The sequence below is a fragment of the Trichechus manatus genome, unplaced genomic scaffold, assembly GCF_000243295.1.
Source record: "Trichechus manatus latirostris isolate Lorelei unplaced genomic scaffold, TriManLat1.0 scaffold00068, whole genome shotgun sequence".
Classification (NCBI taxonomy): domain Eukaryota; kingdom Metazoa; phylum Chordata; class Mammalia; order Sirenia; family Trichechidae; genus Trichechus; species Trichechus manatus.
In genome coordinates, this window is record NW_004444004.1 from 2,332,453 (window position 1) to 2,349,685 (window position 17,233).

The following is a 17,233-nucleotide window of genomic DNA, read 5'->3' on the forward strand; positions in this document are numbered from 1 at the left end:
TGTAGTAACTGTTAAATGAGAAACTATTTTGTTCTGTAAGCCTTCATCTTAAGTGAGAATAGCAGCACAATTGGAAGAGTGTAGTCAATGTCACTGAACTGTGCATGTAGTAATTTTTGAAAAGGTGTATCTTTTGCTATGTGTATTTTCACCAAAAATAAAAGGTTGAGAAGTTAGAGGGTTGACGTGTTGTGGGGTTGTTAACCAGTGTCATAGAACAATATGTGTGCTGCTGTTTCATGAGAAACTATTTGGTCTGTAAGCCTTCACCTGAAGTACAATAAAAAAAAATAAAAATAAAAAAATAAAAAGGAGCCCTGGTGGCACAAACTATTAAGTGTTTAATTGCTGACTGAAAAGTTGGTGGTTAACGCCCCCAGCCTTTCCACAGGAGAAACACCTAGTGATCTGCTTCTGTAAAGATAACAGCTCAGAAAATCCTAGGGGGCAGTTCTCCTCTGTCACATGAGGTTGCTATGAGTCAGAATCGACTTGAGAGCACCTAACAACAACTTTAAGAAAAGAATACACATTTCCAAATAGAAAATCAATAACAGAAAGATATCTGGGGAAACCCTGAAATATTTTGAAAATAAACAAAACACTCCTATATAACCCATTGGTCAAAGGGGAAATCACCAGGAAAATTACAAAGTTTTTAATTGAATGAAAATGGACATAAAACTTAAAAATTTTTGTGATGCAGATAAAGCAGTTATTGGAAGGAAATTCATAGATTAAAAGCTTACGTTGGAAAAAAAATCTCAAATAAATTATCTAAATTTTCACTAATGAAACCAGAAAAGAAAAGCAAACTAAGCTAAACGTAAGCAGAAGGTAGGCTATAATAACAATAAGAGTAAATAGAGTAAATATCAATGATATTAAAACTGAAAAACAATACAAAATACTATGAAACCAAATGAGGTTCTTTGAAAATATCAATAAAATTGATGCACCTCTCGCTAGGCTGATGAATTAAAAAAGAGAGAAGACACATTAAGAATGAAAGAGGGGCCATTGTTACAGACCTACAGGCATTAAAAGAATAGCAAAAGAATATGGTAAAACAACTCTATGTGCATAAATTTGACCACTTAGATACAATAGACCAATTCCTTGAAAATCACAATCTAGTGAAGCTCACTGAAGAAGGAGATAGTCCAACTAGTCCTCTATCTATTAAAGAAATTGGGTACTTATGTATACTTTTATTGCTCAATAAATGGCCACCTTTCCGAAATCCTTGCTTAACATGATGTGCCTTTTTACATGGGTATTGTGGTTCCTAAGAACTAGTGACACAGTTGTTGTTTTTAATATCTAAACTACGTTTATTTTTTAAAGGTGATCTTGGACCAAGTGGGCAGCCTGGGCCAATGGGACCTCCTGGGCTTCCAGGAAGAGGTGGTCAGGGGCCACCAGGACCACCAGGGATTCCTGGACCAATAGGCCAACCTGGTAAGATTGAAATAAACGTGTATTTTGTAGTACTTATGATATATGCAGATTGGTTAACTCATCAATAAAGACTAACCTACTTAACAATCTACCAGAAAACAGATTTGAGAGATAACATGTCTACTTGTATACTTTTGCAAAGATGAAAAAGTATAGGTCACAGCCTAAGAGCTACTTTGTTAGTTGTTCTTAGGTGCTGTCAAGTCAATTCTGACCCATAGTGACCCCATGTACAACAGAACGAAGCACTGCCCGGTCCTGCACCATCCTCATAATCATTGCTATGTTTGAGCCCATTGTTGCAGCCACTGTGTCAATCCATGTCATTGAGGATCTTCTTCTTTTTCACTGACCCTCTACCAAGCATGATGCCCTTCTCCAGGGACTGGTCCCTCCTGATAACATGTCCAAAGTCCTTAAGACGAAGTCTCACCATCCTGTCTTCTAAGGAGCATTCTGGCTGTACTTCTTCCAAGACAGATTTGTTTGTTCTTCTGGCAGTCGATGGTATATTCAATATTCTTCGTTTCTTTATTCCCTGATACTTCCCCTCTCAGTTGATCTAAAATTGACCTATTTCCAATAATACAATTCAACATAAATCATTGAGTTAGAAATAGTCTTGGAATCATAAGATGTAAGAACTTCTAGCACTGATCATTGCAGACCTGAGTAGCTATACGGTACTAATAGACTTTTGTCTATGAAACCTCTTAACATTTCTTAGCATATGGGAACAAGAGTTAAGGTTTGGGAAAAAGTTCTATTACAAATATATTCTAGGCATCCTCATTTCTTTTTGTTTAAAAAAAATAAATTAGTTGATTTTTTTCCTCTTTTGCCTCCCAAACCAGCAACCACTTTGTAATTCATAAGCACTCTAAACTTTCTCTCTTTTGGTTTTTTACTGGGTACTCCAAAAAGTTTTCTCAACGTGTAACCTTAAAGGGTTTGCCTTGCCTCCATAGGTAGAGAATCATATGGTTCATCTACAATCATTATTTATGTGAGAGCTTACTTGAGTTTTGGATGCTGAGCCCTCTGGTGATGTGAATTTTTTTTATCTTAATCTAGGCAGGCACACTAAGTGTTCCTGCAGCCAGCATTACATTATTGCAAAGCACTATGATAATTCATAAAATTAAAACAAATATGAAACATTTAATCATTCCTTAAGTCACATGAATACATCAGGTGGCTTAAACACAAGTTCAGATGTGCGTACACCTACTCCTCACTTATCGACTTTCTCGTTATCCAACATTTCGCATTTATGACAATAGTAAAAAAAATCTACTATCTGACTGTTTTGCACATTAACGACATACATCTGACAGTAATGAACGCCAAGGTGGGAGGCAAGAGTAACACTGCCTGTGATGGTTAAAGTTATGTGTCACCTTGGCTGGGCCATGATTGTCAGTGATTGACAGTTATGTAATGATGTAGTAATCCTCCATTTTGTGATTTGATGTGGTCATCCTCTATTTCCACATAACCCCAATTTTTGCATTAACAGCCAGGTCTTTGGAACCTAACTATATCGATAAGTGAAGAGTGGGTGTACATTGAATTTGATACAATGGAAATATATTTTCTGATCTTGAATGGAAGTAGGTATTTCATTAGTTATGCTAAAAGTTGGGAAACATCAGTTAACAATATAAAAAGCATGGAAAGTAATGGTTATTTTTATGTCTTATTTCAAAAAATTTGATTTTATGGCAACATTGTACCTTTTTTTTACAGCCCTAACAGGTCACTACTGATGTAAAAATAAGAAAACTTTTGAGTATTGCTTTTAACCAGTTTGTTTCAATGCAGTTACTTTATCACACATGAAAAAAAAAACAGTCTGTCCAACTCGCATAGCAAAGGAATCTTGAGAAAAATCGATTAATTTTTAGATTTGGCCACTGTAGGTGTGGCCTGCCCTTCCACAAAGATGGCGAAAATGAATTTGTCACTTCTGTTGTGTTTTGTCATTTCTTTATTCCCCAAAATTGCATGAGGTTTTGTGGCCATTTTGAATTCTTAAATCACAGCTGATCAAGAGTAAAGAGAGACCATAGTCAATACTAATCTGAACAAAATACAAATAAGTTTAGTTGTGTTTTATGCTTTTTCCCAAAATTACATGAGGTTTTGTGGCCATTTTGAATTCTTAAATCACAGCTGATCAAGAGTTAAGAGAGACCATAGTCAGTACTAATCTGAACAAAATACAAATAAGTTTAGTTGTGTTTTATGCTTTTTCCCAAAATTACATGAGGTTTTGTGGCCATTTTGAATTCTTAAATCACAGCTGATCAAGAGTTAAGAGAGACCATAGTCAGTACTAATCTGAACAAAATACAAATAAGCTTAGTTGTGTTTTATGCTTTTTCAAATTACATTCATGTAATTCCTGTTATTATATAAGGAGATTCAGCTGAGCTTTTGAATTTCTTTTGACTTTCTTCATCCTGGAGCCCTGGTGGCACGGTGGTTAAGAACTCGACTGCTAACCAAAAGGTCGGCAGTTCAAACCCACCAGCTGCTCCTTGGAAACCCTATGGGGAGTTCTACCCTGTCCTATGGGGTCACAATGAGTCCGAATTGACTCGACGGCCACAGGTTTGTTTTTTGTTTTTTTTCCTTCATTCTGGATCTTACTAAGATGCCTATTCCTGACAGTATTCATGGAAAGGATGTATGCTGTGACAAGTACAGCACAGTGTATGTTATTACTAATAATGATAACAATGAAGAAATAAATCCTTGCCTAGTACATGTAAGCTGTTAAATCATAATCATCTACTAATAATTATTGAAATATCTGTACTTATCCTCTTACAATCTAAAATCAAATTAATTTTTAAATTTTAACCAACCTGTAGGAGCTTAAATTCCAAAATAATTATTCAAAGCAATATAAAGGTCAGAGAGAAGTAAGAGTGCAAAGCTGATCTGCATCAAAGAGTATTCCTTTTTGTGTATGTAAACATTTTATCATGTCTTTATTGGCAAATACATTTCATTTATACAATAGGCTATATGAAGAGCTGAGAAAATGCCTAAAATCAGTTTCTTTACTCTTTCCTAATATATTATAGTGGTGAATTGATGTCTAATAACTTCTATTTGTAGACTTTTTGTTCTAATCTTTACATGCTTAGTTTTGTTTCCTAACCTAATGAATCTTTTTGCAACTTACTTCTGCTTGGGTGGCTCAACTTGCTGCTGAACTGTAACTCTCTGCCTCTTGAACTTCAGGTCTACCAGGTACTGTAGTTCTTTCTCAAAAGTCATAAAGTAAAGCTTTATACATGGAAATCAAACAAGATTTCTCTAGATTTAAGTCTTTGGTTTCTTTGTCATTATTTTGTAGAACTACTCTCTTGGAGCATATTTTAAATCACAAATTATTTATATTGAAAATTCAGCTCTTCAAAAACTACTTAAGCTATAATATAACACTAGACAGTGATCCATGTAGAGCTATAATAGTGCTCATTACTAGGCATCTCATCATTGTTGTTATTGTTAGTTGCTGTTGAATTGATTCTGACTCAAGACCACCCCATGTGCTTCACAAATATAATAATATAAAATATCTCTCTCCTTTTTATAGTATTTTACTATGAAATGACTGCATTGAAAACACCACTGCTGTGCACCTAGGTGGAATTCTCTAATCTTCAAAGGAATTTTTTTTTAATGGATGATTACTTTGCTTATAGTCAGTTTAAGGGCATGCTGGAATATGACATCAAACAGATCTTAAAATCCCAATATCTTTTTCTCTTATAAAAATAATTACTATAAATCTTCAACAATAAAATTAGATCTTAGTGTTGAATGAACACTTGAAGTTATCATCTAGCTCAGCCCCCAATTTTCAGTCAGTTATGGCGTTTTTATCCCCATTTAGCAGATGAGGACCAACAATATTAAGTGACTCATTTAAGTCACACAGCTCATAGGTATTGGAGTGGGAACTTGCATCATGTTTTTTAGTGTAATTCTTTTCCCATAAACATAATCATTTTTAACCACCTTGTTTATCAAAGTAGTTTAGTCTTACAGAAACTTACTAAGGTGAAATATTTTTGCAATATCATATTTTTTGTAAAATCCCAGTTGGAACACTGAGAAACAAAAGTTAACAACAACAAAAACTAATAGTAATGTATTATTAAAACAATACATAAAACAAAGGCAAAATAAATCAAACGAGTCCATGTAACTGACTTATCAATAATTACTAATTTTTAGGGACTATACTAATGTTTTCTAATAGTGAATAATACCTTAGAGCAAGGCAAATCCAAATGTGGTCAGTGGACCAGTATCATCAGGTCACAAACAGTTGGTTACCAGTCTGCAGTGGGATAAGGACAGGAACTGAGAGTAAGCATGTAGAAATTTTTATAGCAATTTGAAAGTATAATTTTATTTGTTGAATATAATAAGCATAAAAGTAGGCTTATATTTTGTGTCTTTAGTTTTTTCATTTTTTAGTATTTTTTATTATATTTTAGAAAAGTATTAGTCCATGATGGATTGGGAATTAAGAAAAAGATTGATCCTTCACCAGAGTTTGATAGACACTGTCTTAAAGCAGCATGCTTAAAAATCCTAAAGCTTAAGTGTTATGTCATCTATGTATATGATGCCTAAAATATTTCTAACTCATTCTTAGGTTTATTATACAAAGGGTTCTATCCCTTTTTTCCCTAAAAAAAAAAACCAGATACATTTTTTAAAACTGCTTCAATGCTTATAATATTGGTGTTGTATTACCTAGGCTTGCATGGAATACCAGGAGAGAAGGGGGATCCAGGGCCTCCTGGATTTGATGTTCCAGGACCCCCTGGTGAGAGAGGCAGTCCAGGGATTCCTGGAGCACCTGGTCCTATAGGACCCCCTGGATCGCCAGGGCTTCCAGGGAAAGCAGGTCCCTCTGGCTTGCCAGGTAATTTGTTTAAAATTCTCTCTGATTTTGGATTAAGGAAAATAAAGCTAATATGATTTTAGTAGATTATTTTCATGATGCACTTTTCTGGATCGACAATATCCCTTAAGGAAGAGTGTTACACATCTTTGACTATAGGAAACTCTCTTTGCCATTTGAGCTGCAGTTTTTTTTCCGTGAGTGTTCTAGTTATCTATTGCTGTATAACAAACCACCTCAAAACTGAATGGATTAGAACTACCTTTTTATTTGGCTCAAGATTTTGCAGATCAGGAATTAAGGGATGGATTGACTAGATTGTTTGTCTCTGATCCACGTGATACCAGCTAGAGTGAGGCTGGAGAATGCATTTTCAAGATGGCACTTGTCTGACTCTTGAATATTCCTTGGCCTCTTCACATGGCTTCTCATCTTCCATGGTGCCTCTCTTCACATGACATGGGCTTCTCATGGTATCAGGATAGTTGCACTTCTTCCAGGGCAGCTAGTTTCTAAGAGGGAGACTCCCAAAAGCAAGTGTTCCAAGAGCCCCAGGTGGAAGCTGCAATGCTTATGATCTAGCCTCGGGAGTCAGACAATGTCACTTAATCAAGGGCATAGCACAGAGTCAGCCCAGATTCAAGGGGAGGGAGATACACAAGGGAATGAATACTGAGAGATGGGCCATCTTTGGAAACAGTGAATCTCTTTATCCATGGGTTAAAAACATTGGCAATGGTGGTCACTAAGATTCCAGCAGGTGAAAAGGTATAAAACTTGACAGTGCCTTCGCTCTGACTCTCAACAGTTTGCTAGTTGACATCTTAAAACTTACGTTTTATCTTTCCAAGATCAAGGAAAGGAAATAATTACTTATTGATATTTTTTAAAGGTGCCAAAGGTGAAATGGGTATGATGGGACCTCCAGGCCCACCAGGACTTTTGGGAATTCCTGGCAGGAGTGGTGTTCCTGGTCTTAAAGGTAATATTCAGAGTTTGCTGGCAGATGTGTGTGAGAGAGAAAATTAAACATTGCTTTATGTCAACACAGAATATTCTTATTTGATTGCTTTAAAAGGAGCAATGCTTAGTTGTGTTTTGTTTCTGTGTGGCATGGCACTTAAATCGGTCCTGTTTTCAATTTGATGGCATGCTTAGATTGGATACCCTGAAACATGGTGAATGCTTAGCTCAAAATACCAAAATATATGGATCAAACTTCGAAATTTCTTTTATAGTCACTATAATTGTTAAGGAACCCTGGTGGCATAGTGGTTAAGAGCTCAGCTGCTAACCAAAATGTCAGCAGTTAAAATCCACCAGCCGCTCCTTGGAAACCCTATGGGGCAGTTCTACTCTGTCCTATAGGGTTGCTATGAGTTGGAATTGACTCGACGGTAGCGGGATTGGGGTTTTTTTTGGATCATTGTTGAGGAATCCTAGAGGAAAAAGGGATTGTTGTTTGAATTTAGTAATGTGTGAGCTCTAGTTATTCATAGTGACTAAGCTGCATAACTGTTTTGAGCAGTCAGCTGCCTACCCAACTATGGAAAACATGAACAGTCTTTGTATGCATTAGTCCTGGATGAATGAATCTGGTCTGTTGTCTTCCCCACACATGCTGGCTGTAGGTGATGATGGTTTGCAGGGTCAGCCAGGACTTCCTGGTCCTGCAGGAGAAAAAGGTGGTAAAGGAGAACCTGGCCTTCCAGGCCCTCCTGGACCAATGGATCCAAATCTACTGGGCTTAAAAGGAGAGAAGGGGGAACCTGGCTTACCAGGTGAGTGAATGAATTTATGAATGGGTTTTCTAATATATCTGAAGTTCACTTCTTAAATGGCATGAAAAGTGACTTGTATTATAGGATATACCAACAAAAAAAAACACTTAGATACAATCAGATTTTGGTAATGAAAATTAATTACTACTTGATTTGTACTGTTTCACTGATCAACTTTTGTTTAAGTGTTTTATTAGTAGTTTACCTATTATAAGCTATGAGGTTTGAAAATAAACTTAGGCAGTTACCCTTAGGCCTTCCAGAAAGTAGTACAGGATGTGGTAGAGAGAAAAGGATATATAGCCACGATCGCTTGGAAAATTGATTTCAGTGTTGGGAAAATTTGCTGGTCCTTTGAAAAAAATTTTTCCTTGAAACCAGATGGATATGAATGATACATTGTGGCACTGCAATATTTTGATATCATATCATTTGGCTTTTAAATACAGTTCACTTTTATTCTACCTTGGCAGAATAAACAAGTATTGGACTATGAAGAGCCAAACTCAGCCTTGAGGGAAGTCGCTGAAAGTAGACCTAGGGAACAACTGTGTTATTATAGTCATTTTGTTAGCAGTAACTAAGGTGTGAAGTATAGCATGGATTTTTTTAATTAAAAAAAAACTTTTCTTTTTATAAAAGTATTACATATTCATAACAAAACATCACAAAGTATGGATAAACATAAGTAAGAAGTTGTAAAGCATTTACAATCTAATCTATATAGAATAGCCTTTCAAACAACATGGAATTTTTAAATTAGCTCTTTTTATTTGCAGCTTGTTAAGTTTGTGGCTATTTTTGTGTTCTAAGCATTAATATTGGCAGTCCGTGTGTGTGTGTGTGTGTGTGTGTGTGTACAGATAAGTTTCCCTATGTGCAGAGTTTGGTGGGATTTTTCCCCCCAAAAGAGTTCAAGATATTATTTCACTTTTGTGTATAGCCATGAAAGAGGCAAGTCCGCCTAATTTTTTTCTGATTTCTAAAATGGGATATCTTTCTTGGCTTACCCCTTGCAAGGCTTCTTTTTTCTCTCAATTATTCCTTCTATAAAACAGGGTCAGTAAACTATACTTGGCCTCTAATATAGGTTTATAAAAGATAGTCATAGAATTTAAGAGATAGCCTAGAGATCATCTGGCCCAGTTCCTTCATTTTACAGTGTAAGAAACAGAGGCCCAAAGAAGAAAGTGACGTAATTATTGAGTGGTAGATAAATAAAAAGTGGAGGTTTTTAGCATAAGTCCAGTGCCAATGGTTCATAATATATCAGAACATCACCAGGTCCTCCCTGTATTTCACTCATAGTTCAGTATTTGAGTAGCTTGTTTTGCTAAGTTTATTTAAGGAATTAATGATATCAGCCTAACTTGGCTGTCTTCTACTCATCCTTGAAAGGTATTCCTGGAGTTTCAGGGCCAAAAGGTTACCAAGGTTTGCCTGGAGACCCAGGACAACCTGGATTGACTGGACAACCTGGATCACCAGGACCATCAGGTAAACATGATGACCACCTCTAGCAATTAAATGGCTGACCCTGACCCTGGAAAAGTAATTATTTATTTATCCTGTTTTATGATACTTTGAATCTGGTCATGGTAATATGCTTGTGTAGCTACTGAGATATGGAGCTCACCTTTGGCAAAAATGTTTCCATTTCGTTCAAGCTTCAAAAGACAAGATTTTCAGGATATTTTGCTTTGCTCACTCAGTCTCTTCTTTTTGTGGCAGCCAGGATATACAGAATTAAAGTAAGGTGCTGTTTTATTTACATACATTGGCACATATGTAAATAAGACAATTCTCTGGTAGGAGCCTGAAGAGTTCACCTTTTCTACTTTTTGCCTTCAGACAAGTCAGTCATTAAACCAGGTAAAACAGATGGCTGTTGGCTTTATTTATTTATTTTTTTTTAATTTCTAAGGATGAAAATTTCTCAGTCTCTTTTGGTGGTCTGTTACAATGTTGATCACCCTGACAGTCAAAATGTTTTTTTCTTATTCCTAACAAAACTCTTTTTTACTGCTTAAGCCATTTTCCCTTACGTTGGATCCCTAAGGAATAAAAGCAGCTAGTCCCCATCCTCATAATAGCCCTTTAGACCAGTTAGTCTGCTGTAGACTCCCCTCCACATTGCCTTGACATAATTGGAAAAAAAACTTATCTCCTTCTCTCTTCCTCACATTTTCTGCATTCTCTTCCCCAAGCTGGAAGTCAGTATACAAGAAAAAAATAAAAGAAAAATGTTTAAGGAGCAACACTGTGGTCCCTGGAAAATACCCAGGTGAATCCACACAGCTCAAGCACCTAAACTCCGAGGAGAATGTGCTAAGAGAGCAGCCCTGCCTGTTGGGACTGACTGCCCAATACTTCTCCATCAACCCTTACCTCTTGCTAGCCCAATGTATTAGGGGTATATCATGACAAGTTACCATTTTTCCTCTTCCTGTTCTCATATAATCAGGGTCTACATGGTAAAGCCATTTCTGAATCTTTAAAAAACAGACTCATTATAATGGATTTATCTGTGATAAGTTCAGTAATGGTGATTATATAAATGCAAAAAATGAGACGTGAGATGATTGGAATTGTTTTAGGGCAAGAAACAAGTTTTCCTGGTAAAATTTTTGCACTTATTTATAAAGTTATATTAGGAAGCCTCTATAACCATGGCTATATTTTAATGTGTTCCCAAGGAGATTTCTTAGATACCACTTACCTATTTTATGCTGAGTTAGACCTGCAGAACTTAACCATATATTAAGATTTGATCCATCCAATCCCATGCTTACATTTTAAATATAACCCATTCCAGGAAACCAAACCTCAGTATTGTAGTGTTCTCTTAATTTTACCAATTTAACTCTTCTAGGTCCCAAGGGTAATCCTGGTCTCCCTGGGAATCCAGGACCTATAGGACCTCCTGGACTTAAAGGAAACATAGGTGATATGGGTTTTCCAGGTGAGTGATGAAAATCTCCTGTATTATTTTGTCCCATTAATGGAAGGTGGTCCATTATTTTTGTTATCAGAAAAGATACTGGTACTGACAGAATCAGACTGAGACATTATCTAAGGTCATCAGTGGGTTGAGTCCTCTTATTCCACAAATATTTGACATAGAAATTAAGGGATGAAGCTTTAGAAACCTTAGAAGTGAGAATTCACCAACTTATCTCTTTTCTCCTTCTGTACCCCTCTCACTTAAACTTCCTTAAAAAAATAGGCTGTTAAATATAATCTTAGTTGTGAAGCTCATTATTATATAACACAGAGTTTGCAGAGTTCTTTTTCTTTTTACTTGGTTATATGTATTGTAGAAATGCTACTAATAAAGAATATTTTGTAAAACATTGCATATTTTCAACAGGTCCTCAGGGTGCAAAAGGGTCCCCCGGACCTCCTGGAATTCCTGGGCAGCCTGGCTCCCCTGGATTCCCTGGTCAGAAAGGAGAAAAAGGTGATCCTGGTGTTTCAGGCATTGGTCTTCCAGGTCTTCCTGGCCCAAAGGTAAGCATGCTCCAGGCAGATGTGATTTTTCTGTAACACTGTGCTGGTTCCTAATTATTCACTCAGTATACTATAGACCAACATGTTATATTCTAGGTAAGAGATTTGTTACTTTTCTTTTCTTTGAAATTGTAAGATTTTAGGGCTTTGGGTCAGTCCAAAAAAGGGAGGAAAATTCTGATTTCTTTGTTTTCCCCCTTATTTTAATCTCTGAATGTGTTTCAATAAATCAAAGACATATTTCTGCCTGGTTTGGCTTTCCCTTTTTAGTGATAGAGTTGTGGGTCTTTGTCTTAATATTATTATTATTAATTTGAGCAAACTTATAAACAAAGTAATTAAGCAGTTAATGAAAGTTGAGTAGTGTTATGAAGCTGCATATCTGATGTAGTTCTCTGTAACCAGGATCTAAAAACAGTTTTATATATCCCTCTACTCCCCTAGTCAGTATGAAAACTGGTGATGTTTCTTAAGTATTCAAATTTATGACTTGTTTTAGAATCGTTAGACTTAACAGGTATTTATTAATAACTGCTTAATTCCATGTAAAAACATAATAACTTCTTTAATCATAGAGTCAGATCACAGAGCCAGGGAGTTAAAAGAATTGTGTTATTCAAGTTCCATGGAGTTAGTGAAAATTCCCAGTGAAATGATAAATTACTGAATTATACTTTAATGATAATTTCCTTTTAATAGTATACAAAGATACTATACTTTGATTGTCCAGTTAATCAACTTATTTGAAAAGATAATCAGAAATTTCTTCAGGTTAACAATGTCAAGTTATTGAAGTGAATTTTATTTGTTCCTGTTCTGCTTAAATTTTACCAATAATACGTTAATATATACTTTTATTAAAAAATTAATAATACAGACATATAAAGCATAAAAGTGAAAATCTCCTTCATACTCTATCCTCTTTCTATCCCAATCTCTTCCCCAAAGAGATTCACTGTTAATGATTATTGTGTCAATTTGAATCTCCTGTTCTAACATTTATGTATATATACACAGAATTTTGTGTTTTTCTATATACATTGTGTATATGTAGCCTCATTGTATATACACTGTTTTTTACCTTGCTTTATAATTTACGTATTTTTATATTTCTTTTTTCAATATAATACAATTTTCTTTGTCAGTTTACTTATAGAGCTAAACCTATTGTTTTTAATGACTGGGTGATATTCCATTGACTATTGCAAGAAATGTCATAATGAACATCCTTATACATATCTGTGGACACATGTTCAATTATTTATATTGGATAGATTCCTACAAGTGAAATTGCTGCATCAAGACATATTCCTTCTAATTTTTGTCTTTTTAAATTTTTATAATAATAGTAACATATGAAACTGATTTTAAAATACAACCAGTATGAAAGGTATAAAATAAAAAGTCTTCTTTTCACATGTTCACATACTCCAAATCCCTAGTTCTTCTTCCTCAAAATAACCACTTTTAGCAGTTTCTCATGTACTCTTTCAGAAAAGGCTTTTTATGCATGTACATGCATATGTATATGATATTTCATCAATTTTAAGACTCAATATTTTTACATTATAACATCTCAAAAATTGAGGTTCATCTAACAATTGAAAGCATCTTGAAACTATAATCAGAGACATTTTCTCTCAGTTATTGATATAATAAATAATGTTGCCTCTTCCAAATTTAGATGTCTTTATTTTTATTTGCACACATGAAATCATATTATACATCTGTTCTGTGCCTAGCTGTCATCACTTAATAAATCTTGACAAACTTTCTTTATCAGCCCATAAATATATGCCTCATTCTTTTTCATAGTTATGTAATATTTTTTGTATGGTTGTACTATAAATAATTTATGGATGAATACTGATGTTGTTTCTATGTTTTTGTGATTACAAACATATGCTGCACTGAAGATCTTACATACATATACTTACTTACGTATCTTACATACATATCTTAAAATTCTTTGGTAAATATCTTCATAGAATAAATTCTGAGTTAAGTTGCTAGAACAAAGAATATATATGCCCTTTTAATATTAATAGTTACTGCTAAATTTTTCTGTTAAATGGGTTTATCACTTTATACTCTAATGATGAGTGTAAGAGATTTCTTATTTGCTCTTCATTTTACAAGTGCTGAATTTTTTTCAGTCTAATGGGTGAAAGTAGTGTATCATTATTGTTTAAATTTGAATTTTCCTGATTGCAAGTGGGGTTTCATATGTTTATATCTCATCTGCAGATTGTCTGTTCATACTCTTTGCTTCATTTTTTTATGAGGGAGTTTGTCTTTTTCTTACTGGTTTGTAAAAGTACTTCATAAATAGTGAAGATACATCCATTGTCTGTTATATATTGTCGCAGCGGCGACGGTTGTCGGGGCGGCGGAGACAATAACCAATGCCACAACTCTTACAGAGAAGTGGGGCCAGTAGGGTCACTCTGAGGAGTCAAACCTCGGCTTCAGTCCCAGGAGTTTATTTTATAGTCAATACAGCAAACAGTGAAGCAAATAACAGAACAATGGGCTTTGGGTGAATAACAATAAGTTTCGGGCAAGGGAGGAGGAATTCAGGTAAACAAGCTAATCGGTAACAGGTTTGGAAAAACAAGTCGTGAAAAGTCTCAACATGTTGGGGACAAGTCTCAACATGTTGTGCAGCATAGAGGCCTTTATACATCCATATTTTAATGGCACATATCCCCACAATATATGTACAATATTTTTTCCCAGTCAGTTGTGATCTTCTAATGTGGTTTACTACGGATTTCATCATATAGACATTTAAATTTTTTACATAGTCAAATTTTTTACTCATTCATTCATTCAAGTAGTACCTATTGAGTAAGTACAATGTGCCAAGTACTGTGCCAGCTGCTGGAGATAGAGCATGAATGAAACACACAAAAATCCCTGCCTGCGTGGAGCTTATATCTAGTCAGAGAGGCAAACAATAAAATAAGTTTATAGTACATTAAAAGGTGATAAATTTCATGTCAAAAAGTACAGTGAGAATTAGGGATAGAAATTGATGAGAATTTTTAGGTTTTGAAATAGGGTAGTAATGAAAGTCCTCTCTGATACTGAGCAATGACCTCAGTGTAGTAATGGAGTGAGTCATGCAAAGACCTTGAGGTGGAAACATACCTAACACGTCTGAGGAACATAAATGAGGCCAGTGTGGATTAAGCAGAATGAGTGAAGTGAAACTAAGTAAGAGATAAGGTCAGGTTGGTAATGGGGGCCAGATCACTTGTGGGTGGCCTACCTCGGGGATTAAAAAAAAAAAAACACCCCATTTGGGAAAAACCTCTCTCCTGTTTACCTCCTCCCTCCCTCCCCTGCATCTGGTCCCAGCAGGCTTCAGTGATTGATGAGTCACCTTGGCTGGAAGTAGATCCCTTAAGGCGCCCTGAGCCATTCTCCTGGCCTTGGAGAGGGAACAAATTAACAAACGGGAAAAAAAGCTACCGGCTCACCTAAGCCAGGACCTCAGGGTTGGCACAGCTCCCTTGCCTAGGCACAGGCATAAGGGGTCCGCAGACTTTGAATGCCTTTCGCCCTTGCATAGACTTGTGTGGGCCCATTTCAATAGCGTAAGCCCTCACTACTGCAGTACAACAGGATATATACCTGAAGTCTTACTTCAAGTGTTTCAGCTGTGAAGTGGTAGGTTTGTGACATTTGACACTGCTCTGCCCATTAAGCAGGCTCCTTACCTGTCCACATCAGGGGCTTGAGGACTGGTGGCTCCACCCACCCCACCTAGCCACCTGCTACAGGGATCCAAGAGTAAGTGGTGCCCAAACAGTGCAGGGTACTCATAGTCCAGCTGCAAAACTCACGTACCTACTTGCTCTAGGGAACAGGGACACGCTTTCCTTTCAGACACTCAGGGGCAGCCATTAGCCCCCCTGCCTTGCTCAGCACGTGACCTCCTACTGCAGCCAGATACCTGTGCCTACACCAATCACCCATGCCTCACTAGGACTATAGGTGAGAGCATGCACCACACACTTGGTGACCGACTACCTGGACACCTGAGCTGAATCCATACAAGAAAATTTAACGGACTCCTGGGCTCACACACTTAGTAACAGATCTAACTACTGGGTGACAGGACGTTAGACTTCAAAGGTGTCAATAATCAAACTAGTGCACACAAGCAGCCTATTTGTTTGGGCATATCAAAACAAAACAAGAAGCTAGGACACACTAAGCAAATATAAAATAAAAAAAATTATAATAACATATTGATGGCTTGGAGACAAGAGTTAATATCAAATCACATAAAGAGACAGACCATGATGACTTCAGCAAGCTCCCAAAATAAAAAATCTAGAAATTTTCTGGAGGAAGAGAATTTCTTGGCATTACCAGAGGCAGAATACAAAAGATTAATATAGAGAACTCTTCAAGAAATTAGGAAGGAAATTCATCAAAACGCAAGGAATGCCAAAGAACATGCAGACAAAGCAGTAGTGGAACTTAAAAAGGTTATTCAAGAGCATAATGACAAATTTAATAGGCTGCAAAAATCCATAGAGAGACAGCATTCAGAAATCCAGAAGATTAACAATAAAATTTCAGAATTAGACGACTCAATAGAAAGTCGTAGGAGCAGAATTAAGGCAGTAGAAGTCAGAATTAGTGAGATTGAAGATAAAGCACTTGACACCAACTTATTTCATGAAAAATCAGATAAAAGAATTTTTAAAAATGAAGAAAGTCTGTAAGAGTTATGTGGGACTCTATCAAGAGAAAAAAATCTACGAGTGATTGGAGTACCAGAACGGGGGGGACAACAGAAAATACAGAGAAAATTGTTGAAGATTTGTTGACAGAAAACTTCTTTGATATCATGAAAGATGAGAAGATATCTATCCGAGATGCTCATTGAACCCCACATAAGGTAGATCCCAAAAGAAAGTCAAAAAGACATATTATAATCAAACTTGCCAAAACGAAAGATAAAGAGAGAATTTTAAGAGCAGCTAGGGATAAACGAAAAATCATCTACAAAAGAGAGTCAATAAGAATAAGCTCAGACTACTCAGTAGAAACGATGCAGGCAAGAAGGCAATGGGATGATATATATAAAGCCTTGAAGGAAAAAAATTGCCAGCCAAGAATCATATATCCAGCAAAACTGTCTCTCAAATATGATGGTGAAATTTGGGCATTTCCAGATAAACAGAAGTTGAGGGAATTTGCAAAAACCAAAGCAAAATTACAAGAAATACTAAAGGGAGTCCTCCGGTTAGAAAATCAATAACAACAGATAACAACGCAAGACTAGAACACAGGACAGAACAACCAGATATTGAGTCAGATAGGGAAGTCACAAAAATAAATCAAAGCTAAAACACTGAAAATAGGGAAACAGAAATATCAATGTGTACAAGACGACAACATTAAAACAAAAAAGTGGGACTAATAAATGTAGACATTGATTTTTCATATGGAGAGGAAGTCAAGGCAATATAAAGAAATAAAAGACTGGCTTAAACTTAGAAAAATAGGGGTAAATATTAAGGTA

The 17,233-nt window shown here is 35.9% G+C and overlaps 1 protein-coding gene across 2 annotated transcripts in view; it reads left to right on the plus strand.

Moving 5' to 3' along the window:
• COL4A5 (collagen type IV alpha 5 chain) overlaps positions 1–17,233 on the plus strand; it is a 333,343-nt gene that overhangs the window by 230,981 nt on the left and 85,129 nt on the right. For both annotated transcript variants that reach the window (XM_004379760.2, XM_004379761.2), the window contains exons 30-36: positions 1,348–1,461; positions 6,251–6,418; positions 7,290–7,379; positions 8,029–8,178; positions 9,577–9,675; positions 11,051–11,140; positions 11,549–11,688. In XM_004379760.2, coding sequence (XP_004379817.1) covers positions 1,348–1,461; positions 6,251–6,418; positions 7,290–7,379; positions 8,029–8,178; positions 9,577–9,675; positions 11,051–11,140; positions 11,549–11,688 — 851 coding nt within the window. The remainder of the gene's footprint in view (positions 1–1,347; positions 1,462–6,250; positions 6,419–7,289; positions 7,380–8,028; positions 8,179–9,576; positions 9,676–11,050; positions 11,141–11,548; positions 11,689–17,233) is intronic.